The sequence below is a fragment of the Rhinopithecus roxellana genome, chromosome 13 (assembly GCF_007565055.1).
Source record: "Rhinopithecus roxellana isolate Shanxi Qingling chromosome 13, ASM756505v1, whole genome shotgun sequence".
NCBI lineage: Eukaryota > Metazoa > Chordata > Mammalia > Primates > Cercopithecidae > Rhinopithecus > Rhinopithecus roxellana.
This window is the reverse complement of record NC_044561.1, coordinates 106,611,939-106,636,462: the sequence shown is the minus strand read 5'-3', so window position 1 is coordinate 106,636,462 and position 24,524 is coordinate 106,611,939. Positions and strand designations below refer to the sequence as shown.

Here is a 24,524-nt window from a genome sequence, read left to right as displayed (position 1 = left end):
AAAAAAACCATAACTATAAAAATAATACAGATTACGAAACAACTATTTACATGAACATTTACATTTTATTAGTTATAAGTAATCTAGAGATGATTAAACTGTATGGGGGGGATGTGCGTAGGTTATATGCCAATACTACCTCATTTTATATGAGGGATTTGAGCATAGAAGGATTTTGGAGTCCACAGGGGTCCTGAAACCAATCCCCCCTTCCCATGCCTAGGGATGACTGAATTATACAGCAGCAAAAATGAATATACTCAAGCTATATGCATGAGTCTCACAAATATAATGCTCACAGAAAAAAGTAAGTTGCAGAAGGGTAAATACGGTTGATACATAAAGGTTTTAAACACAGAAAGAACTGTTTAATGACTACGGATGCAGTAAAAGTATAAGAAATGTATGCAGGCCGGGCGCGGTGGCTCAAGCCTGTAATCCCAGCACTTTGGGAGGTCGAGACGGGCGGATCACGAGGTCAGGAGATCGAGACCATCCTGGCTAACACGGTGAAACCCCGTCTCTACTTAAAAAATACAAAAAAATTAGCCGGGCGAGATGGCGGGCGCCTGTAGTCCCAGCTACTTGGGAGGCTGAGGCGAGAGAATGGCGTAAACCTGGGAGGCGGAGCTTGCAGTGAGCTGAGATCCGGCCACTGCACTCCAGCCTGCGCGACAGAGCGAAACTCCTCACAAAAAAAAAAAAAAGAAATGTATGCAAACTTATTTAAATTCAGGGTGGTGGTTATATGGAGTAAGGCGAATGTTTGGGATGTCAGTAGGTACCTGACAAATGACAACTTTACTTTGTTTTTGTTTTTTTTTTGAGATAGGGTCTTGCTCTTTTGCCCAGGCTGGAGTGCTGTAGTGGGATGATAGCTCATGCAGCCTCGATCTCCGGGCTCAAGCGAGCCTCCCTCCCGCCTCAGCGTCCCAAGTAGCTGGGACTACAAGCGCACGCCACCACGCCCGGCTAATTTTTAAATTTTTTTGTAGAGATGAGGTCTCACTATGTTGCCCAGGCTGGTCTTGAACTCCTGGACTCAAGCGATCCTCCCACCTTGGCCTCCCAAACTGGTGGCTGGGATCACAGGTGTGAGCGACTGCGCCTGGCCTGCAACTTTACTTATAATAATCTGTGTGGTAGGTGTCATTTGGCCCATTTTACAGGAAATTGAGGCACAGAGAAGTGAACTGGCGGAATTTCAGTTCCGCTGGGTTTTGACACTGAATTAACTGGCTGAACCAGCGAGAGGACGGCCCGGCTGGCTCTCAGGCCTCTCACAGCGCTCACTTCCGGACCGGTGAGTGAGATTCCTGCCCCGCCCTGCGCGTTGGGCCCCGCCCCAGCGGGTCATGAATATGCAAGTATGGGGAAGATATTTAAAGGCGCCGGCGCCACGCGTATATCCCTACCCGGCGCCGCCCGCCCAGTGCGTGTCCCTAGACTGAGGCCCAGCCCCCTTCGCCTGTTTCTATCACGAGCGCCGCCAGCATGTCTGACAAACTGCCCTACAAAGTCGGTGAGTTCCAGGACCTGCAGCCAGTTGCTGCCGCTCGGCACCCGCCCGGGGTTTGTTCGTGGCGGGGGCTGCAGGGCCGACTCGGGGCGCTCTGGACCCCTGGAATCGCAGGTTCGGCGCGTTTCTGGCCGCGCGAAGCCACCTGGAAGTTGGAGTGCTCGCGCGGCCGTGAGAGGGCTGTTCCGGGTGGCTGCGGACTACAAGTCCCAGCATGCCCCGCGACGCCGGGGCCGCCGCGCTGGCTGAGAGCCGCAAACAGGCGGCGTGCTCCGCGGGAGAGCACACCTGGCCGCGGCCTGGGACGGCTGGCACCTGCCGGACCCTGCTCAGGGGGCCTACGCCCGGCCTGCTGGGCCTGGACCGGACGCTGTCCAGCTGGGCGGCCCCGACGAGTTTCCACCCCTCTCTGGGCCTCCTACAGGGACGACGAGGGCACTGGTGCCCCGGAAGGTGTATGAAGAGAGGCCTGGAAAGCGAGCCCCAGGCCGGCTCCGGTCCTTTCCCCTGAGACTTTGGGCCAGTTACCCAAACTGTGGGGTCCCTCACCCCGCCAGCAGGGGCAGCCTTGCAGAAATCTTGAAGAAAATTTGGAGTGATTAGAAAAATCCTGCTGTCCCACCAATTGAAGTGTGATACAGGGATAGTTAAACGTTTACTTAGCGTTTCGTGTGGGATCGGCACTGCCTTCTAGGTTTATTTTAGTCTTATGGCTCTGTAGGGAAATTGTTCTCGTTTTATGATGAGAATCCTAAGGCAGAGGTAACTTGCCCTCAGTGTTACAGCTGGTGGCGATGGAGCAAGATTGGAACGCAGGCCATCTAGACCTCTGAGCGTACCCTTTCACCACTGTGTGCAAGCCAATACACGCGGAACAATCCTAATGAGTTTTCAGCAAAAACCAGTTCAGTCTGGCTAGTAGCTTTTCAAGGAACTTCGACACTATTAGACCGGGTGTGGTGGCTCACCCCTGTAATCCCAGCACTTTGGGAGGCCAAGGTGGGAGAATCACTTGAGGTGAAGAGTTTGAGACCAGCCTCGCCAACGTGGTGAAACGCTATCTCTACTAAAAACGGAAAAATTAGCCGGGCGTGGTGGCGGGGCCTTCAATCCCAGCTACTTGGTAGGCTGAGGCAGGAAAATTGTTTGAACTGGGAAACGGAGGTTACAGTGAGCCGAGATTGCACCACCACACTCCAGCCTGGGCAACAGAGCAAGACCCTGTCTCAAAAAAAAAAAAAAAAGACACTATTAAGTCTGGAGAATGGCATCCACGTTTATGGGACACTTGCTGTATATCTGGTGATTTACGTGTGTTTGCAGAATAATCTTCGTAGAGGTGGACATTATCCCCTGATAGAACACGAAACTGAGGCCCTTGGGAAGTGACTTGCAAAGATTCAGTTAAAGTAGTTCATCAAGTTGCTACCAGAGTAGACTGTCTCCATTGTGTGAATGCTGGAACTGAACCCAGAAAAGTTATGTCAAGGTCACATCAATAGTAGAGCTGGAATGGGGGCTTGTCATACTGTGGAGAGATTAGTGGGTCAGGATTGGGGCCATTGGGTTACGTGGGTGGAGATAAAGCTGGGTTTGGGAGAGGGGGAGCTTAGCTGGGTGGGGCTGGAGGAAGGAGGCCCTGCTGTACGCCAGATCTTGATCATATGGCGTTTTCTTTACTTGGGGTGTATAGCAAGCTAGGGATGATTATCCTGCCTTTACAGATGAAGAAACTGATGTTTAGAGGGGCTCTTGCTGTTCCTCTTGAGTTGTCCTGGGGACAGGTGTTCCTGTGACTTCTGCAAGTCCTTAGCTCCAGAGATTGGAGCATCTACCCTCTCCTGTGCCCTTGGAGTTGAGGGTCCCACAGAAAACTGTGGGGCTTGCACAGTGTCCTCGAGGGCACTGAAGGAGTTACTTTTAGCTGGAGGGACATGTGGTGGTGGAGGGGTGGAGCTTAGCAGCACAGGGCATAACCCATTGTCCCATACAGCCGGGCCCCTCCCAGGAGGGGCCTTGAGAGGGGCCTCTGGTGTAGCCCTGCCTGACTGCCGGTTCTGGTTCTGCTGTTAATTGGCTACGGAACCTGCAGCAAACTCCTCTCTGGGTTCTTTCCTCCTTAGTAAATGCTGGGACTCGGGCTAGGTTCAGATTTGTGTTGTTTTTCTTTGCCACCCTTGTCATGTGCCAGCCCCTCTCATGGATCTTCTTTCATTCAGTTCTGATGACGGATATGGTCAGTAAACAGTTGCTGACCCCTTCTCTGAGCCAGGTCATGCTGGAGACACAAAGGTGACCCAAGGACAGGGGTGGCACAGATATGCCATTTTATGTGAGCAGATCTGCCACTTGTCTGTCTCCATGGTCACCACCCCAGTTCTGGTCTCCTTGCATGTCTCCCGGGATCTCTTGCTCCACAGATCCACGCAGCAGCCAATGGGGTCTTTTCAAAAGACAAAGCTGGTCTTTGCATGCTGGCTCCCTGAAAACAGTGGAGTCCCCACTTCACTGGGACTGAAGTCCCAACTCACCCCTCTATTTGAGTCACCCTGGTGCACTCTTTATTCCTCTAGCAGGGATATACTAAGTTCTTTACTGTTTCCAGGTTTTTTTCAGCACCTACTGTGCCAGGTACTGTATTAGGTGCTTGGGAGAAGACTTCCAGGCCGATAACTGCTTGGGTTAAAGCCCTGAGGTGGGAATGAGTGGAGCTTGCCTGAAGTTGGTCAGGAAGCCTGTGTGTTGAGCAGCTAGTGAGGGGGGGAAGTGGAGAGATGGAGGAGGGGCAGGCAGTCATGCAGATGGGGCCCGAAGATTGAGGGAAGCCATTGGAGGATTTGCTTGTTTTGTTTAGTAGAATAATGGAGGTGATGTAACTTACATTTTTAAAAGCCTCCCTCCTCTGGCTACTGTGGGGAGAATGGCATGTTAGAGCATGGGACCACCAGTGAAGAGGCTGTAGCAGTGTCCAACTGAGAAGTGGCAGTTTCTTTCTTTCTTTATTGTTCTTTTTTTTTTGGAGACAGAGTCTCCCTCTTTCACCCAGGCTGGAGTGCAGTGGTGCTATTTTGGCTCACTGCAACCTCTGCCTCCCAGGTTCAAGTGATTCTCTGCCTCAGCCTCCTGAGTAGCTGGGATTATAAGTGCCCGCCACTACGCCTGACTAATTTTTGTATTTTTAGTAGAGACAGGGTTTCACCATGTTGGCCCAGTGGTCTGGAACTCCTGACCTCAAGTGATCCGCCTGCCTCGGCCTCCCAAAGTGCTGGGATTATAGGCATGAGCCACCGCGCCTGGCCTGAGAAGTGACACTTTAGATGAAGGTGGTGAGATGTGGTTGGATTGCTTATATATTTCGCTTGTTGAGCCAGAAACATGCTGATTGAGGTGAAAGGGGAAAAGAGGAATCAAATCTTAAGTTTTTGGGCAGAGTTGCTGGTTGAATGGTGGTTTCATTTCCTAAAATGGGAAGATTGGGAGAGTAACGGGTAGTAGGGGCAAGGAGCCACGAGGACTCCAACATGACACATAATAGATCTGATTGGACATCCAAGTGGAGGTGCCGTGGAGGCAGTTGGATCACATTGAATCTCAAGTTCAGGGAAGTAGTTTGGGTTGGAGATAAATACGTGGGAGTCATCCTGGTAGAGAAGGTATGTAAAGCCATAAGACTGGATGAGCTTAATTGGTAAACATTAGAGAACTGGGAGATGATGAAGCCCTGAGGGCCCCCAAACGCTAAAGTCTTAGCTAAAGAGGAACCAAGAAGGTAGGTGGAAAAGCACAGGACAGAGTCGCAGAAGCCAAGTAAAGAAAGGGTTTCAGGAAGGAGGACAAGTAATTTGTGCGATCTGTGCTGCCGGGAGAAACATGGTCATGGGTAATTTTGCATTAGGTGTGGAGGTCAGGCTGGTCTTGGGACAAAAGAGCAGTTTCAGTGGAGTATGGAAGTCCTTAAGGAGGAGAGGGGATGTGGAATCGGGCTCCATGGAGCAGGGACAGCTCATCTATTTTATTTTGTTGTTTTTGAGACTGAGTCTCACTCTGTCATCCAGGCTGGAGTGCAGTGGCATGATCTCAGCTCATTGTAGCCTCTGCCTCCCAGATTCAAGTGATGCCCCTGCCAGCCTCCTGAGTAGCTGGGATTATAGACACTTACCACCACATGGCTAATTTTTGTATTTTTAGTAGAGACGGTGTTTCACCATGTTGGTCAGGCTGTTCTTGAACTCCTGACCTCAAGTGATCCGCCCACCTTGGCCTCCCAAAGTGCTGAGATTACAGGTGTGAGCCACCACGCCTGGCCAGCTCATCTTTGGTAACAGGAAAGAGTGCCTGGTTTGAAGCTGTAGATGACTGCTATAGGTGACTGGTGGATTCCATAGGGGAAAAGTGGCCTGGTTCTCAATTCATCTCAGTGAATTGGAAAGTGAGATTGTCATTCGACGGGGAAAGGTGTTGGAGGGTTGAGGAAAGTAGAAAATGGGAGTAAATTTACTAGGAAAATGTCATAAGGTTGCTGCAATGTGCTATGTGTCTTTTATGGTGTTAACAAATGTGATGTGTTGGCCAGGTGTGGTGGCTCACACCTGTAATCCCAGCACTTTGGGAGGCTGAGGCGGGTGGATCACGAGGTCGGGAGTTCAAGACCAGCCTGGCCAACATGCTGAAACCTCGTGTCCTCTAAAAATACAAAAATTAGCTGGGCATAGTGGCGCATTCCTGCAATCCTAACTATTGGGGAGGCTGAGGCAGGAGAATTGCTTGAACTGGGACCCTGGAGGCAGAGGTTGCAGTGAGCTGAGATCGCGCCACTGCACCCCAGCCTGGTCTACAGAGCCAGACTATGTCTCAAAAATAAATAAGTAAATAATTAAATGTGATGTCTTGGTGTGGTTGTGATTGTCCTCCTGCTGGGTTCAGTGGCTCTGGTGCAGTGGAGGGTCGGGTTTAATTGGGCTGAGAGTTTTGCCAAGTGAGTTCTCAAAGGGAAAGGGGGCAGAAGGGACAGTAGAAATTGGTAGGATGAATTGAATAGAAGTTCTGACCTGACAGGCCACAGCCTTGTTGGAACTCCCTCCAGAGAGGGAGAAACCCAGAAAGATGAGATGTGGTTAGAGTTGGGTGCTGGAAGTCCAGATTTCCAATGAGAGCTATCATTGATGATGGCCTAGTGGGGTAGGAGGGCTGGGGTGGGTGGCTTGAGTTGAGGCACAGCCAGAGTGGTCTTTCATGCAGGAGGCATGTTTCATTCTGAAATTGTTACAATGCACTGTAGGAAGCTGACTGACTTAGATAATTTTATTATTAAATTCTTAGATTATTAAATTCTCTACAGCATCCTTTGTCTCCCACCGCCTACCTCTTTGGGTGATTGGCAGCATCTAAGCTTCCCTAAAGATAAAAATCACCAGGAGTCTTAGACCTGCTGAATCAGATTTTCCAGGAGAGATTTACAAGCATGCCAGAGGAGCATCCCTTATTGGGGAAGTCTGCAAACTTTGACCTAGGGACTGACCTAGGGTATGACCTTGGAAATGGACCAAGTGTGATAGGGGAGAGAGGAGGTTGAGATGGATCAGAGGGAAGAGTATTGAGATAGTGAGTTAGCTCGTAATAATATCCTTCTTTCCTGCCTGAGAATTTGAACAAATTCGAGACATTTTAGGTGGCAGATAGCACCTGAAATATACTTTTTATTACTAATAACCTTGAAGCCAGAGGATGTGGATTGGTATTTTAGGTGGCAGATAGCACCCAAAATACTACCTTTTATTACTAATAACCTCGAAGCCAGAGGATATAGATTAATATGAAATCCAAATGATCCTGCTGACTGAACCCTCAGATAGAGCAGTTACCCAGTCAGTTGCAGGCAAAGTAGGCCAGGGTAGGTTGGTCTCTGGAAAAGCAGAGAACACCAGCTTCCTGCAAGTGGGCAGGTGAGTGCTTGCTTGCAGAAAGAAGGGAGAGCTAAGCTGAGCACACCATTTATTCCTGTCAGTTTTACTGGTCAGGCAAGTTCACCCCACCTCCCCTGGGGCAGAGGCCAAGAGCATTAGTTATACGGATGAGTTCCTCCAGGTGAAAAGAAACATCAGGAGTGGGGAAGCATTTTCACATCTGAAAGGAGATCAAGGAACTGTCATATCCAAAGTGTTAGAAATTTTTATGAGCGTTGAATCACCAGGAGTGATGACTGAGAGAGGGCTATGGACAACCAGAAGCTAATGTCTTTAGGGAGTGAGGAGTGACCTGGAGGTTGATAGGTGTCAGCAGAAAGGCAGGGTAGTAGGAAGTGTCATGTGAGCTGTTTTTCAAAGGGGCACTTCTTTATGTTGTAATTTTTGTGTCCCTGTGTGATTAAATGTGTTCTCCCACAAGTCAGAAAGGGGCAGGTAGGCAGGGACCATGTCTTTCTTGAGTACTCTGGTTTCATAAATACTTGTTGAATGAGTGAGAGAATGTGGTGACAGTGCTAAGCCCTGGTGTGTTGATTCCACACGTGGATCAGGGTCCACACACAGTGACCACCCCTCTGGGTTGGTGGGACAAAGGGGCTCACGGAACTCCCACCTACTTCTCCCCGTAGCTGACATCGGACTGGCTGCCTGGGGACGCAAGGCCCTGGACATTGCTGAGAACGAGATGCCGGGCCTGATGCGTATGCGGGAGCAGTACTCGGCCTCCAAGCCACTGAAGGGCGCTCGTATCGCCGGCTGCCTGCACATGACGGTGGAGACAGCCGTCCTCATTGAGACCCTCGTCGCCCTGGGTGCTGAGGTGAGGCCCACAGCTGTAACACCCCAGAGTCCTTGCCCTCCCTGGGTTCAGCCAGGGAAGAAGACGACTGTGCTGGGGTGGGGACCTTCCAGGTGTGGAGCCAACCCTGGGCCTGGAGGGGCTCCTCTCTCTCATTGGGTTTCCTCCCCGTTGCCCAGTGCTGCCACACTTTGTGGTGAGTGTTCTGCAGATTTTCTCCCTGGCTGGGAAGGTCACTGTTGGCTACCCTCAAGGCATCCTCCTGATGGATGCTCTGTCAGGAAAAACTCAATGCCCATGTCCTACTTAGTCCTGTAAGGGCCAGCTTGCCTTGGCCCTCCTGGGGTCACAGGCCTACCCTGGACCCATTATGGTTGGCCAGATGATGGCAGCTCTGATTGGTTCAGCCTGGGTCATGTGTGCCAATGAATGACAGCTCTCCTGAGGTCTGAGAGTCAAGAAGCAAGCTGGTTTCGCACAGCAGGGTAGGACAGTGCAGCCAAAACCCACAGAGGGGCTCAGGGCTCAGTCCTTGGATCTCTTCTTTCTTTTCAGCATTCACTCTTGGAGGTCTGATTTTATAGCTTTAGATACTATTTATCTGGTGATGACTCCCACATTTTTGTACTAGCCTGGACTTCTCTTGGAACTCCAGACTGGCATATCCAGGAGCGGGGGCATTGACGCTACCTGGAGGTCTAGTACTCATCTCAGGCAGAACATGTTCAAACAGACTCAGGATTTTCTGCCCACTCTTCTTCCCGAAGCCTTCCCCACCTGAGTAAATGGAACCTCCACTCCAGCCTTCTGGGTTCTCTCAGTTCAAGAATCTGGGAGTCATCTCCTCCCCACCCTTTCCTCCCCGCTCCCAACCCCTTTTACTCCAACAACTCATCCCTCAGCAAATCCTGTCAGTGCAGCCTTCAGAGTAGACCCAGGATGTGACAACTTCTCATCACCTCCACTGCTACTGTCATATTTCTTTTTTTTTTTTTTTTGGAGACGGAGTCTCGCTCTGTCGCCCAGGCTGGAGTGCAGTGGCCGGATCTCAGCTCACTGCAAGCTCCACTTCCCGGGCTCACGCCATTCTCCTGCCTCAGCCTCCCAAGTAGCAGGGACTCCAGGCGCCTGCCACCTCGCCCGGCTAGTTTTTTGTAGTTTTTAGTAGAGACAGGGTTTCACCGTGTTAGCCAGGATGGTCTTGATCTCCTGAACTTGTGATCCGCCCGTCTCGGCCTCCCAAAGTGCTGGGATTACAGGCTTGAGCCACCGCACCCGGCCTACTGTCATATTTCTTGTCTGGAGTCTTCTCCAACAGTTTCTTCAGTTGTCTCCTTGCTGCCACCCTTTCCCTTCCACACAGCACCAGAGTGAGGTTTTAAAACCTGAGTTGGATCTTGCCCCTGGTCTGGCTCCCATCTACCCACCCAGCATCCCCAGGCTGTGATCCTAGAGCTTGCTGTGCCTAGATCCCAAACCTGTCCCCACTACCCGAAGAGCTCTCCCTTTTCCTTGCCCAGTGTCCCTTGTGCTTTTGAGCCACTGGTGACCAACAGCCTTGTTTTGATGGCTCTTCTAGGTGCAGTGGTCCAGCTGCAACATCTTCTCCACCCAGGACCATGCGGCAGCTGCCATTGCCAAGGCTGGCATTCCGGGTGAGTCCTGCTTGCAGCTGGGACATGTGGAATTTGTGAAGGGGCTCAGCCTTCTTTGCTTCACTGACTGCTAGAGCAACAGACTTCCTTACATTACCAAAGGGGAGAGGAGTAACGGCCACAAAATCCTAGCCCAGCGACCCATAGGAAAGAGCTGCTTTGTCCCATCATCGTCTCAAATCCTGTGGAAGTTGTTTATTGACCCAAGTCAAGCCATGTAACCAGGAAGAGCAAGATCTTATGATTGGGAACTAAATGATGAAGCAGAGGGGAAGTTCATTAAAGGAAGGATGTGGATCTCTTTCCAAAGAACTGGGGAGGGCTACGGGGCAGAAAAAGAGGCTCACTGCCTAGGGTATGGCGGTCTAAAGGACTAAGGAAGGACCAAGACTAACGAGAAAGGAGCTTTCACAGGCTGGGCACATGTCTGCTTGGACTTGGGGAGAGGAGTGGTTAGATCTGACCCAGTGATTAAATAGGACATTCAGGATTCCTTCTAACCAACCATAGGTGGAGAGGAGGGGTGGCGCAGTGCTCCTTCACAGACTGACCAGGGCTGAATGGGCATGGCCCCCATTCCTCAGCCTTGACTGGGCACCATGGCTTTCTTCTGGGAAAGTCCTTGTGGCCTTGTTTTCTTTTCTTTTCTTTTCTCTCTTTTTTTTTTTTTTTTGAGACGGAGTCTCACTGTCACCCAGGCTGGAGTGCAGTGGTATGATCTGGGCTCACTGCAAGCTCCGCCTCCCGGGCTCACGCCTTTCTCCTGCCTCAGCCTCCCAAGCAGCGGGGACTACAGGCGCCTGCCACCATGCCCGGCTAATTTTTTGTATTTTTAGTAGAGACGGGGTTTCGCCATGTTAATGAGGATGGTCTCCATCTGCTGACCTCGTGATCCACCCACCTCGGCCTCCCAAAGTGCTGGGATTACAGGCGTGAGCCACCGTGTCCGGCCTGTTTTCTCTTTTCTCTCTTTTCTCTCTCTTCTCTCTTCTCTCTTCTTTTCCTCTGAGAACGGAGTCTTGCCCTGTTGCCCAGACTGGAGTGCAGTGGTGCAATCTCGGCTCAGTGCAATTCTTAAGACCATTGCCTGCTCCAGTTGTGGGTAGGAGCAGCTGGCTCTGCTTGGCCAGCATCCTTTGCTCGCAAGAGGCTCCTGGGAACCCCACACCTGTACCCTAGTCATGCCACATGGGAGGAGTGTGGGCTGGTGGTCAGTAGCCCTTAGTTCTGGTATCTATTCTGGAATTTCATGTAGCATGACCCAAGTGCATCTTAGCCCCTCTGTGGGCATCTGTAAGTGATGATAATGGTCATGGCTGCCTCACAGGGTTTCTATGAGGAAGAATGAGATGGGGTATGGAGGATTTAGAGTCATGTCTGGCAGAAAGCAGGTGCCCCATACATGGTATCTGCTCGTAGTCATTTTTTGGCCAGACTTTGCCTGAGACTCTCCTGCACGGAGGCTGCTGGTGCTCCAGTCCTTTCAGTGCAGAGCAAACCTTGGATCCTGCCTTGTGGATCCTGCTGAGGGGGAGACATTGTGGGGCATCAAGCTCTGGTCACTTAGGGTTGATGCCTCAGTCCTTGGGGCCCAGGCAGAAGGGGATGGGAAAGGAAATAATTATTTTCTGATATCTATATCTGTGGGGCTGTACATGGCTTCTGTCTCACTTAGTCCATACTATTGTGAGCCCTATTTACAGAGGAGAAGACTGAGGCTCAGAGAGGTGAAGTGATTTGCCCAAGGTCACACAGCTGGCAAGTGGCTGAGCCAGGATTTGAACCCAGATCTATGTGGCTCCAAGTTATGTTCTTACCACTGCTGAGTCTTCAGAGGGGCCGGAGGTGGCTGGGGATGGAAATTGGGAAGGAGGTAGTTTTGGCTCTGCTAGGGTTGTTCCCTGGAGCAAGTACCAGTTGGGGAAGTCCAGGCCCTGATGTGCCACTCACCCTCCAGTGTATGCCTGGAAGGGCGAAACGGACGAGGAGTACCTGTGGTGCATTGAGCAGACGCTGTACTTCAAGGACGGGCCCCTCAACATGATTCTGGATGACGGGGGCGACCTCACCAACCTCATCCACACCAAGTACCCGCAGCTCCTGTCAGGTTAGCAGGGCGGGGCAGGTGGGCTGGGTGCTGGCAGCCTGGGTGGGACCTGCTCGCCCACATGATGGCCGCAGGCCTGGCAGGATTTCCATTGCCTGAAGCAGCAGGATCTGGAGGATGGGAGGATGGCAGGCTCTGGCATTCATACCGGGGCCTCCTGACTTCTGAGGCTGTGAGGCTAGGGCAGCTGAGCCAATGGCCCAAGGGCAGGCACAGGGCCATGGCTGGGAATAGGTGGGAGGGAGCCAGCTTTGTTCAAAGTAGGCACGGAGTGCGGAGAGTGCAGAGGCCCTGAGGCAGGAATGGCTGGAGTGTTCAGGAAACAGAAAAGAGGCCCACAGGATAGCAGTGAGCAAAGGGAACCTTCGCTGGGGGGTATGGTGTGAACTTTCGTGAAGGCCACATGTGTTAGGGCCTAATAGGCCAATAGAAAAGTGTTTGACCTGATTCTCAGAGCAAGGGAAAATCACTGGAGGGCGTTGAGATTTCTCTGAGAAGATACATGTTAGAAATGGCTGCTGCATGGAGGATGGGTTGTGGTAGGGAGACTGGGAAGAAGTGACAGGGTCAGGGACTAGGGCAGCGGCAGTGAGAAAAGAGAAGCTGGGAGTTGTTGGGAGGCAGAGTCACTAGGCCTGGCGGTGGCTTCCCTGTAGGAGGGCATCAGGGACTCCTCCCTCACGCTGGTCTGTGTGACTTGGGGGGGCCTGTGGGATCAGTCACAGAGATGGGAACCCAGGAAGATGAATGGCTTTAGGGGGCAAAGATGAAGAATTTGCGTGAGCACAGGTGTGGCATCTCTGAGGCTTGTCTTGTCCTCTCTTGTTTAGGCATCCGAGGCATCTCTGAGGAGACAACGACTGGGGTCCACAACCTCTACAAGATGATGGCCAATGGGATCCTCAAGGTGCCTGCCATCAACGTCAATGACTCTGTCACCAAGGTGAGCTGAGGGGCAGTGACAGCTCCTGCTGCAGTGGCTGCAGCTCAGGGCGAGGCCTCTGAAGAAGAGTGCCCAGGAAGGCTGAGGCGAGGGACATGGAGCCCTCATTTGAGGGGCAAAAGCGGTTATAGACCAAGGCTAATGAGTGCATTTAAAAGGGGTCTCAGAGCTGGGCTTCAGGAGCTTTATGGCTTTGGGAAGAAGAGCTTTCAAGTTAAGCAAGGTCTTTGACCGGGCAGTCTCTCCTAGTAACTGATGCCTAGGAAGGCATCAGCTCCACACCAGCAGGGAAAGATTATAGAAAGGCTCTTGGAGCCGACTGGGGTGAAGGGCGTGTGGGGGCATTGGCTGCTGGAGGGGTTCAGCCCAGGCCGGGATGCTTGGTGGGCCCACGACACCTGGGCTCTTCAGAATACTGTGAGGCCAAGTGGTCCTGGCCCCAGGGCCTTGCCTGCCCCCATTGTCTTCTTACCCCCTCTCCTTTCAGAGCAAGTTTGATAACCTCTATGGCTGCCGGGAGTCCCTCATAGATGGCATCAAGCGGGCCACAGATGTGATGATTGCTGGCAAGGTAGCAGTGGTGGCAGGCTATGGCGATGTGGGCAAGGGCTGTGCCCAGGCCCTGCGGGGTTTCGGGGCCCGTGTCATCATCACTGAGATTGACCCCATCAACGCACTGCAGGCTGCCATGGAAGGTAGGATAGGGCAAGGGTTGGTTGTCAGCCACTGGGGCCAGAGGGAGGGGCAAGGCCACCATAGATGACCCACAGCCACTGTCTCTGCACAGGCTATGAGGTGACCACCATGGATGAGGCCTGTCAGGAGGGCAACATCTTTGTCACCACCACAGGCTGTGTTGACATCATCCTTGGCCGGTAGGTGCCATGGGGGTCCTGGGAAGTGAGGGAGGAGGGCAGGGTTGGGATAGCTCTCTGTCTCTGACAATCTCCCATGGTCTTGGGCTGCCTGACAGGCACTTTGAGCAGATGAAGGATGATGCCATTGTGTGTAACATTGGACACTTTGACGTGGAGATCGATGTCAAGTGGCTCAATGAGAACGCCGTGGAGAAGGTGAACATCAAGCCGCAGGTGAGAAGCTCCTGCCCTGCCAGCAGGCTGGGCAGATGGGAGTGCAGAGGAGTGCTGGCTCCCAGGGAGGGGAGTTGAGGAGATGGTGGCAACCTGTGCAGGAGCATGGGGAGAAGAGGGCCTAGCATCAGAGCCAGCCGGAGATGGCAACCTTATCCTGGAGGGCAGCCGGCATCCCTGAAGGTATCAGGCAGGTGAGCTGTATGTGGCGAGCCTGTAGTTTTAGAAAGATCACTCTAGCTACTATGTGCAGAATAAAAGCAGCCATGGCAGGTGGTGGGGAGGGAGGCTTTTAGAGGAGGCTCATAGAATCCCTGCAGGGGATGATGGCTGCCTCGGCTTGGGGAGTGCTGGGGATGGATGGACAGCATGTAGGGACAGGATGAAGGCAGAGTCACAAATGACACAGCTTTGGCCAGGCACGGTGGCTCACACCTATAATCCCAGCACTTTGGAAGGCCGAAATGGGCAGATTACCTGAGGCCAGGAGTTCGAGACTATCCTGACCAGCATGGTTGAAACTCCATCTCTACTAAAAATACAAAAAAATTAGCTGGGCCGGGCGTGGTGACTCACGCCTGTTATCCCAGCACTTTGGGAGGCCGAGGCGGTCGGATCACCTGAGGTTAGGAGTTTGAGACCAGCCTGACCAACATGATGAAACCCCATCTCTACTAAAAATACAAAAATTAGCAGGGTGTGGTGGCATGCGCCTGTAATCCCAGCTACTCAGGAGGCTGAAACAGGAGAATTGTTTGAGCCCGGGAGGTGGAGGTTGCAGTGACCCGAGATCGCACCATTGTACTCCAGCCTGGGCAATAAGAGTGAAACTCCATCTCGAAAAAAAAAAAAGGGGGGCCGGGCATGGTGGCTCACGCCTGTAATCCCAGCACTTTGGGAGGCTGAGAGGGGGAAATCATGAGGTCAGGAGTTTGAGACCAGTCTGGCCAACATAGTGAAACCCCGTCTCTACTAAAAATGCAAAAAAGTACCCGGGTGTGGTGGTGTGTGCCTGTAATCCCAGCTACTTGAGAGGCTGAGGCAGGACAATCACATGAACCCGGGAGGCGAAGGTTGCAGTGAGCCGAGATCCTGCCATTGCACTCCAGCCTGGGTGACAGTGTGAGACTGTCTCAAAAAAAAAAATAAAAAAATTAGCTGGACATGTTGGTGGGTGCTTGTAATCCCAGCTACTCGGGAGGCTGAGACATGAGAATTGTTTAAACCTGGTAGGCGGAGGTTGCAGTGAGCTGAGATTGCGCCACTGCACTCTAGCCTGGCCAACAGAGCGAGACTCCCATCTCAAAAAAACAAGCAGATAAAAACAACAAAAAGGGACACAGCTTGAACTGCTGTGTGAGGAGCAGGCCCATGCACTGAGCTGGGAAAGAACAGGTTTGCATTAGGCATTGGGGCACTGAAACTGGAAGATGAGTTCTTGTGGGGGGTGTGAAGTTTTACTTGAGTTGCAATTATTATGGGTTTATTTTTTATCTGATTATAAAAGTAGTATGTTTCTGGAAGACATTTTGGCTTTGGATCTCAAGAGCTTTAAAGTTAAGCATCCTCTTTGGGCAATCTCTCCTGTAATTGGTCCTTAGGAGATAATTAAGATGTGTATAGAGATGTTCATCTTTTTTTTTTTTTTTTTTTTTTTTGAGACGGGCTCGCTCTGTTACCAAAGCTAGAGGGCAATGGCACGATCATGGCTCACTGCAGCCTTGACCTCCTGGGCTGAAGGAACTGATCCTCCTGCCTCAGTCTCCCAAGTACCTGGGACTACAGGTGTGCACTACTACACCTGGCCAATTTTTTATTTTTTGTAGAGATGAGGTCAGGCTGAGGTCAGGTCAGGTCTCAAACTCCTGAGCTTGTTATCTCCCAAAGTGCTGGCATTACAGGTGTGAGCTGCTGCACCAGGCCCATCACATTTTTTAAAGGGAGAAGAGCCCATTTAATGTGAGGTCTTTGAGTTGGTGCTGTGCCGTGTTTGAGATATGATATAGAAGATACAGACAGAGTTGGCCAAAGCCCTGACACCCACCCAGTCATAGCCACACCAGAAGCCCAAGTCCCAGAGAGGCAGACAGGCAGCTCTGTGAACCCACATCTCCTACACTGCTCCCCTTGGGTGCTCTGCTCCTACGTGGGGGTTCTCCTTGGCTAGGTCCTGCGCTAGTCTAGGGTGTCAGTTCCCGGCTAGGCAGAGGGCACCTCCATCTCTGCCTAGAAGGCCTGGCACTCATCACAGTGTGGGGGTGGCCAGGGCATGCTTCCATGGCAGCCACACCCCTGACAGCCAGCCAGACCTCCTTCTGCAAAGGCATCACAGGTGAAACCTGCTACTCTGGGGTGATGGGCACCTTTCTGCCAAGCTGCCCTCCAAAGTTGGACTCTGTGCCCACCCTCGACATCCTTGACAGTCTTGTCAGCCTTCTGCCCAACCTTATCTTTTGTCCGTCCTCTCAAGGGCCTCTGTACTCAGGCCATATTTGACCACTCCCTGAATACCCACTGCAGCTCCTACTTCTGCTCATCTGTCCAGACAGCTCTGTTTGTTTGGAACAGAACACATGCCCTTCTCCTTGTTCATCTTCTCAGCCCAGCTCAAGAGACCCCTTTCCGGCCAGGTGCGGTGGCTCACGCCTGTAATTCCAGCACTTTGGGAGGCCGAGGCAGGTGGATCACTTGAGGTCAGGAGTTTGAGACCAGCCTGGCCAACATGGTCAAACCCTGTCTCTACTAAAAATACAAAAAATTATCTGGGCATGGTAGCTTATGCCTGTAGTCCCAGCTAGTCTGGAGGCTGAGGCAGGAGAATCACTTGAACCCAGGCGGTAGAGGTTGCAGTGAGCTGAGATCACGCCACTGTACTCCAGCCTGGATGACAGAGTGAGACTCCATCTCAGGGAAAAAAAAAAAAGTTATAAAAAAGAGACCCCCTTCCTGGCCAGCTCCTCAGGCAGAGGCAATGCCCACACTCTTAGTACAGACCCCTAGTGCAGCATCCATCAATGGCTTTGGTCTCTGACCCCACTGTTGTACCAGGAGTGTAGAGTCCGTGTTGATGTGTCCCTGCAAGGGACTTAGATGGGTATCAGTGAGTGCTTATTGATTGAAGCATCCATCAATGCTTGATGGGCATCAGAGACCTTTCCTTGGACCAGGACTAGGCCTTTGGAGCAGCTGGGAAACCTGGGCTTTGGGGAAATGTTTGGGAGGCCACCTGAGGGTGGAGGGATGGCAGGGGAAGAGCTGAGAGTGGGGAAAAAGCAAGTTTGTGTGTTCAGACAGCTGGGACAGACAGAGGACTGGGGCACTGAGGCTGGGGATTTCCATGTCATGTTCACTCACAAAACCAGGAGTTCTCAACCTTGGCAGTCACCTGGGAGCCACACTATGGGCCACACGAATAGGAGTCTCTGGGAATGAAGCCAGGGTATCGTCATTTTTTAAAGCTTCTGAGGTGATTCCGATGTGAGTGCCATGGCATTCAGCTTTTAGTAAGCTGCATTCAAAACTATTTCATGGTTATTGAGAACATGGGATCTGTCCTCAGACCATCCAGACTCAAATTGCAGCCTCCTCTTAGTGTGTGACTCTGGACAAGTGACCTAACCCTCGTAAACTTCAGTTTCTAAATCTGAAATGGGGATGACAGCAGTACTGAAATTGCAGGGTTGTTTCTGGGATGAAATGTGGTAGTTACCTGTAAAGGACTTAGGACAGGGCACATGACAGTGATCATAACAATAACATTAGCAGCTGCTTACTGAGTGCCTTGTATGCGCCAAGCAAGTGTGAGCACATGAAGTTCTCACAGCAGAACTGTGCGGTTTGCAGCTTAGCATTTCCTCATAAATATCGGCTAATATTTTTGTGCCAGGCCATGTGCTGGAGGTTGTTTTGGGGCAGTTCGGATGCCTCATGGGCACTGTTGGAGGCAGGGAGGCCTGCCAGACCAGAGGGTGGGCTGTGGCAGGGGTGGGCTGTGGGAGTGGGGCTCTGCGTGCTCTCACCCTTGCCCTGCCTGTGTGTAGGTGGACCGGTACCGGCTGAAGAATGGGCGCCGCATCATCCTGCTGGCTGAGGGTCGGCTGGTCAACCTGGGTTGTGCCATGGGCCACCCCAGCTTCGTGATGAGTAACTCCTTCACCAACCAGGTGATGGCACAGATCGAGCTGTGGACCCATCCAGACAAGTACCCCATTGGGGTTCACTTTCTGCCCAAGAAGGTGGGTTTGTTCTTCTATCTGAAGCCAAGGGTCACGTGTCTAATCCCGGGATCCCCACACAGGGCTTGCCAGAGTTTATAAAGTGCTTGTCTGTCTGCTCTCTCAGAGGCCCTCATGGGGTCCTCTACAGTGCATAAGTCATTCTCCCCATTGACAGAGGAAGAAACTGAGGCCCACAGTGGGGAGTGACTCCCTGGAGCACAGCAGAGCCGCAGGACCAGGTGTTGAGAAGAGCCTGGGCCTTGGAGTGGGACACACCCCAGTTTGAATCTTAGCCCCACCACTTAGAGGCTGTGTAATCCAGGCAAATTCTTTCATTTCTCTGTGTCTTCATTTTCTCATCTGTGAAATGAAGGTAATAGCACCCCTCTTCAGGATTGTGAGGATTTCCTGAGATCAGGGTCATGAATCCACACACCCACAGGGGCTGGGCAGGTGAATGAGTGACGCCAGCTGAACAAGGACTAGAAGAGCTGAAGGGGTAAAGGGCTGGTTGCCACTTAGGAACCCAGGTCCATCTGATTGGGGCTTCTGACCTTTCAGGAGAGCCAGAGATACCAAGATCTCTATATGAAATGATTTTTAAATACAGGCAACTCATTATAGTTTTATTTTTATTTTTTTTGAGATAGAGTCTCACTCTGTTGCCCAGGCTAGAGTACAGTGATGTGATCTTGGCTTACTGCAACCTCCACCTGCCAGGTTCAAGCAGTCCTCCCACCTCAGCCTCTTGTAGCTAGGATTACAGGCACGTGCTACCACACCTGGCTAATTTTTTTGTATTTTTATTAGAGATGGGGTTTTGCCATATTGGCCAGGCTGGTCTTGAACTCCTGACTTCAAGTAATCCACCCACCTCGGCCACTGCACCTGGCCTCATTATAATTTAAAAAATAACTGGGCGGGTTAACTTGGACATGTGTATAAACTGAGTGCAGTCTGCAGGCTGCATGTTTGTGGCCTTGTAATAAGATGATACATCCCTGGCTGGGCACGGTGGCTCACGCCTGTAATCCTAGCACTTTGGGAGGCCGAGGTGGGCAGATCATTTGAGGTCAGGAGTTGGAAACCAGCCTGGCCAACATGGTGAAACCCTATCTCTACTAAAAATACAAAAAATGAGCCTGGCGTGGTGATGCACGCCTGTAATCCCAGCTATTCGGGAGACTGAGGCAAGAGAATCGCTTGAACCCAGGAGGTGGAGGTTGCAGTGAGACAAGATCGTGCCACTGCACTCCAGCCTGGCGACAGAGTGAGACCCTGTCTCAAAAAAAAAAAAACGATACATCCCTAAGCATGGCATCTCACTGTGGCTGTGTGGTCTGCGTAACCATGATGATGAAGTCCTCTGACATGAAATCCAGTGCGCACCCTAACACCCCACGCAGTCTACCCTTCCCTGGAGTCAGGACAGATGTTTTAGTCCTGGCTCTTCTTGGCAGTATTACAGGTGAACTTTGCTTTGTCCCTTACCCTGTCCGATCCTCGGTCTCCCTATGAGCTAAACGGTAAGAGTAGCTCTTAACTCTTCCAGCCTTTGGCTGCTGGAGAAGCTGTGATGAGGTCTACATACCATCCCTTCATCCTTTGAAAGGCTGGTTCTGTCAACTGAGGAAGATGCAGGAAGAGGCCTGGGGCATCTGTCTCCAGGGCCAGCCAACAACTAATCTCCCTGGAGCAATGTCTTGCTGGACCAAACTTTTTACCCACAAGGACCTCAAGGCGTACCTTGTTCTGTGCAACTGGTTGTGGGGTTGAAAGATTCTCACTTGATCCTTATCTGTTCCCACCTGGGAGAAATATGGCTGTGAGTTTGGTGAGGAATTGGTCAGGCCTTTGACATAAGGCCAGGATTGGAAGTGAAAGAGGCAAAGCTCTCACCTCCTGCCTCAGCACCTGGCCCTGTCCTTACCACTTTTCTTCATCATTGCTAACAGGTGGCTTGGGGACAGGACACTCTTGGCATCATGCCTCATATGCTGTATGTAGGCAAGGGACTAGGTACCTTGGTCAGCAAATGACAGAGAAGGCAGCCACCATTTATTAAGTCTCCTACTTGCACTAATGACTCTGAGTAGCACTGATCTTTGTAACAGCCTTGAGAGATGAGTGATCCATCCTGTAAATGGGGAAAGTAAGGTATAGAGATTGACTTGCTCTCACAGATGTTAAGTATTGGGCCAGGAATAGAACCTAGCTCTGTCTGTCCAAGGTGTTGACCTTATGACATGACATACCTTCTGGTTCAGGGTGCTGGGAGAAGGAAAAGTTCTGGGCTAGTCCAGGCTGAGCAGAAGGTTGATTTCAATGTGTACTATGGGGGTTGGAGGCTGTCGTTCTACCTCTGGAACTGATGTGGACTCAGTTCTAGGCTGGGCCCTGGTCCTACTGTTGTCTGCCTCTCAACTGAGCATATCACCTGCAGGCTTGTTGCTTCATCTGAAGATACAAGGATAAACCCCACCCATCCTACTTCTTAAGGGTGTTTGGGAGGCTCTAATGAAACAGTAGATATGAAACCACTTGGGAATGTAAAAGCTGTGGGCTGAGCTGTGGTGAAAGGCCGCCATGCCATCATGGGACAGGACAGGGTCCCTCAGCGGTGGGGAGAGGTCTCCCTCGTGAGAGAGTTAGAGGCTGGCTAGTATTTAACTCTTGCCTCTGTCCTCCTCAGTTTCTGCATAATCTCTTCAGAGCTGCTCTGGAGGCATTAAACTGGGATTCTTGAGACACATTTTGGGGCTTTGAAGCCAGATAGACCTGGGTTCAACTCCTAGCTCTGTCATTCACTAGCTTGGTGACCGTGGACAAGTCATTTCACTTTTCTGAACCTTGATTTCCTCATTTTTTTTTTTTTTTTTTTGAGACGGAGTCTTGCTCTGCCGCCCAGACTGGAGTGCAGTGGCCGGCTCTCAGCTCACTGCAAGCTCCGCCTCCCGGGTTCACGCCATTCTCCTGTCTCAGCCTCCCGAGTAGCTGGAACTACAGGCGCCCGCCTCGTCGCCCGGCTAGTTTTTTGTATTTTTTAGTAGAGACGGGGTTTCACTGTATTAGCCAGGATGGTCTCGATCTCCTGACCTCGTGATCCGCCCGTCTCGGCCTCCCAAAGTGCTGGGATTACAGACTTGAGCCACCGCGCCCGGCCGATTTCCTCATTTTATAAAAGGAGGATGGCAGTGGATTAGAATCCTTTTGGTCACAAGTGATAGAAACACTGTTCAAACCAGTGTATCAGTTATCTATTGCTGCATAACAATCTAACCCCCAGACTTACTGGCTTCAAATAATAAATGTTTATTATCTCAGTTTCTGTCAGTCAAGAATTTGAGATCAGCTTAGCTGGCTGCTTCTGACTCAGGCTCTTTCCTGAGGTTGCAGTCAAGATTTTCTGCCAGGGCTGCAATCATCTGAAGGTTTGACTGGGTCTGGAAGTTCCTCTTCACATCACTGTTGACAGGAGGTCTCGATTCCTCATGCATGGGCCTCTCCAGAGGGCTGCTTTTGGATCCTCAGGACATGGCATCCGGCTTCCTCCAGAGTAAGTCATCCAGACGAGAGGAAGGAGGAAGCCACAGGGTCTCTATGAACTTGTATCCAAAGTCACACACCATCACTTCTGCTTTCTTCTATTTATTAGAAATGAATCATCGGTGGGGTGGGGGGAGGCGGTGGGGATTAGGCTCTAATTCGTAAAGGGGTATCAAAGAATGTATAGGTGTATTTTAGTCAAAAAAGGAACCAGTTTAATCCAAAAAAGAACTTTATTCTCGGATCTGCCACGCACGGTGGCTCACGCTTGTAATCCCAGCACTTTGGGAGGCTGAGGTGGGCAGATCACCTGAGGTCAGGAGTTCGAGAACGGCCTGATCAACATGGTGAAACCCCATCTCTACTGAAAACAGAAAATTAGCTAGGCGTGGTAGTGCATGCCTGTAATCCCAGCTCCTCAGGAGGCTAAGGCAGGAGAATCACTTGAACCTGGGATGTGGAAGTTGCAGTGAGCCGAGATCGTGCCACTGCACTTTCAGCCTGGGCGTCCAAATGAGACTCTGTCTCAAAAAAAAAAAAAAAGAACTTTATTCTCGGATCCAGACACTGGAAACCTAGGATTTCATAGCTAAGAAACCTAAGACATCATAGCTCTGTCTTTCTGTCTCTCGGATCTATCTTCATTTCACTTGTAAAACAGACTTGCAACTGGTGAGCTGAGACTGATTGATACCCTTCCCTGTTTAGGAATCCCAGTGGGACTGGAGCACCTTGTCTCTGCCTATCAGGGAAAATATGTCCTGTGCATAGATCAATTCCAGAGAAGTGTTTTGGTTAGCTGCTTGAGTTGAAGAATGAGGAAGGAGATGTGATTGATGGTCTTGTCAGGGCTACATGGAGGGGAGGGTGTGTCATGGTTCCCTTTTGAGGGGGGCTAGGCAGCCAAAACAACACATTAACTGAGGCTGGATGTGAGGATAGAAAGAGTTAACATGAGTGCCACACATGGCAGATACCCCAACAGAACACTCTGCCTCTATTGGCAGCCAGACACACGGAGGGATCCCAGAGCATGGCACTGATTGCCAGTCTTTCTTTGTTTCTCCCCAGCTGGATGAGGCAGTGGCTGAAGCCCACCTGGGCAAGCTGAATGTGAAGTTGACCAAGCTGACTGAGAAGCAAGCCCAGTACCTGGGCATGTCCCGTGATGGCCCCTTCAAGCCGGATCACTACCGCTACTGAGAGCCAGGTCTGCGCTTCACCCTCCAGCTGCTGTCCTTGCCCAGGCCCCGCCTCTCCTCCCTAAGAGCTAACGACACCAGCTTTGTGATTGGTTTGTCAGTATCCCCCATCGACTCTCTGGGGCCGATCGCTCAGTTTTTGGCCTCTGCTGTAGCCGTCTATTGTTCCAAATGTGGCAGCGGGAACAGAGGCCTCTCCTCAAGCCCCAGTCATGATGGAGGTCCCAGCTACACGGAACGATGAACTCAGTGGTCTTGGAACAGCTCACTAAGTCAGTCCTTCCTTAACCTCGAAGTCAGTAGTGGAGTCACAAAGTCCATGTGTTTTGCCATCTAGGCCTTCACCTGGTCTGTGGACTTATACCTGTGTGCTTGGTTTACAGCTCCAGTGGTTCCTCAGCCCACGACAGATGAGAAGGGGGTATATTGAAGGGCCAAGAGGAACTGTTGTTTGAATTTTCCTGAGAGTCTGGCTTAGTGCTGGGTCTTAAACCTCATAACAATGAGGTTAGTACTTTTAGTCCCTGTTTTACAGGGGTTAGAATAGACTGTTAAGGGGCAACTGAGAAAGAACAGAGAAGTGACAGCCAGAGGTTGAAACGGGCCAGAAAAACATGAATGAATGCAGGCAGATTTCGTGAAATCTGCCACCACTTTATAACTAGATGGTTCCTATCACAACCCTGGGTCAAAAAGAGAATAATTTGGCCTATAATGTTAAAAGAAAGCAGGAAGGTGGGTAAATAAAAATCTTGGTGTCTAAAAGAATTTTGAGCCTTTATTTTATAGACAGTCCTCTGCTAACAACGTATGCCATGCATAGGGGGTTACAGTCATGCTGATGAAGCATTCACGGGGTTGTCTGCAGTGGAATGACTGCCCGTGGTCCTTAGGCTTGAAAGAATGGGTAAAATGAAGGGGGAATTCTTGTTTTTGCTTTTTGTTTTTCTTGAGACGGAGTCTCGCTCTGTCACCCAGGCTGGAGTGCAGTGGTGCAATCTTGGCTCAATGCAACCTTTGCCTCCTGGCTTCAAGTGATCCTCTTGCCTCAGCCTCCCAAATAGCTGAGATCACACCCAGCTAATTTTTTTTTTTTTTTGTATTTTTAGTAGAGATGGGGTTTTACCATGTTGACCAGGCTGATCTTGAACTCCTGACCTCAAGTGATCTGCCTGCCTCAGCCTCCCAAAGTGTTGGGATTACAGGGGTGAGCCACTGTGCCCAACTGTTTGCAGTATTTTTAAAAGTGCACTAAGTGGGGACTCACATTAAGTTTTAAAGATATGATGTCAAGTAAAACCCTTAAGTCACACTCAGTGGCCCATGATCAGCAAGGCATGAGGGGCTGAAAACTGCTTACTCTGGCTTAGATGCTCATCAGTATATCCTGCCTGACAATTCTTACCTTTTCTTTTTCCCTGAGTGCACATAGTTTTAGTTGCATAAGTTACATGTGTATGTGATGTGACTCTGCTGTGAATA

At 51.0% G+C, this 24,524-nt stretch overlaps 1 protein-coding gene across 1 annotated transcript; it reads left to right on the top strand.

Moving 5' to 3' along the window:
* Positions 1 to 1,314: 1,314 nt before the first annotated feature.
* AHCY (adenosylhomocysteinase) lies at positions 1,315 to 23,807 on the top strand. The gene is made up of 10 exons (XM_010386493.2): positions 1,315 to 1,522; positions 8,112 to 8,302; positions 9,861 to 9,936; positions 11,894 to 12,043; positions 12,874 to 12,986; positions 13,474 to 13,681; positions 13,774 to 13,861; positions 13,960 to 14,077; positions 18,118 to 18,312; positions 22,912 to 23,807. Exons 1-10 carry the CDS (start codon positions 1,495 to 1,497, stop codon positions 23,041 to 23,043), a joined length of 1,299 nt encoding a protein of 432 aa, XP_010384795.1. The 5' UTR covers positions 1,315 to 1,494; the 3' UTR covers positions 23,044 to 23,807.
* The last annotated feature ends 717 nt before the right edge of the window (positions 23,808 to 24,524 follow it).

Coding starts and splice junctions, on each gene's coding strand:
- AHCY (XM_010386493.2), top strand. CDS start 1,495: ATGTCTGACAAACTGCCCTACAAAGTCG. Junction 8,303..9,860: donor TCGTCGCCCTGGGTGCTGAG/GTGAGGCCCACA, acceptor TGGCTCTTCTAG/GTGCAGTGGTCCAGCTGCAA. Junction 18,313..22,911: donor TTCACTTTCTGCCCAAGAAG/GTGGGTTTGTTC, acceptor GTTTCTCCCCAG/CTGGATGAGGCAGTGGCTGA.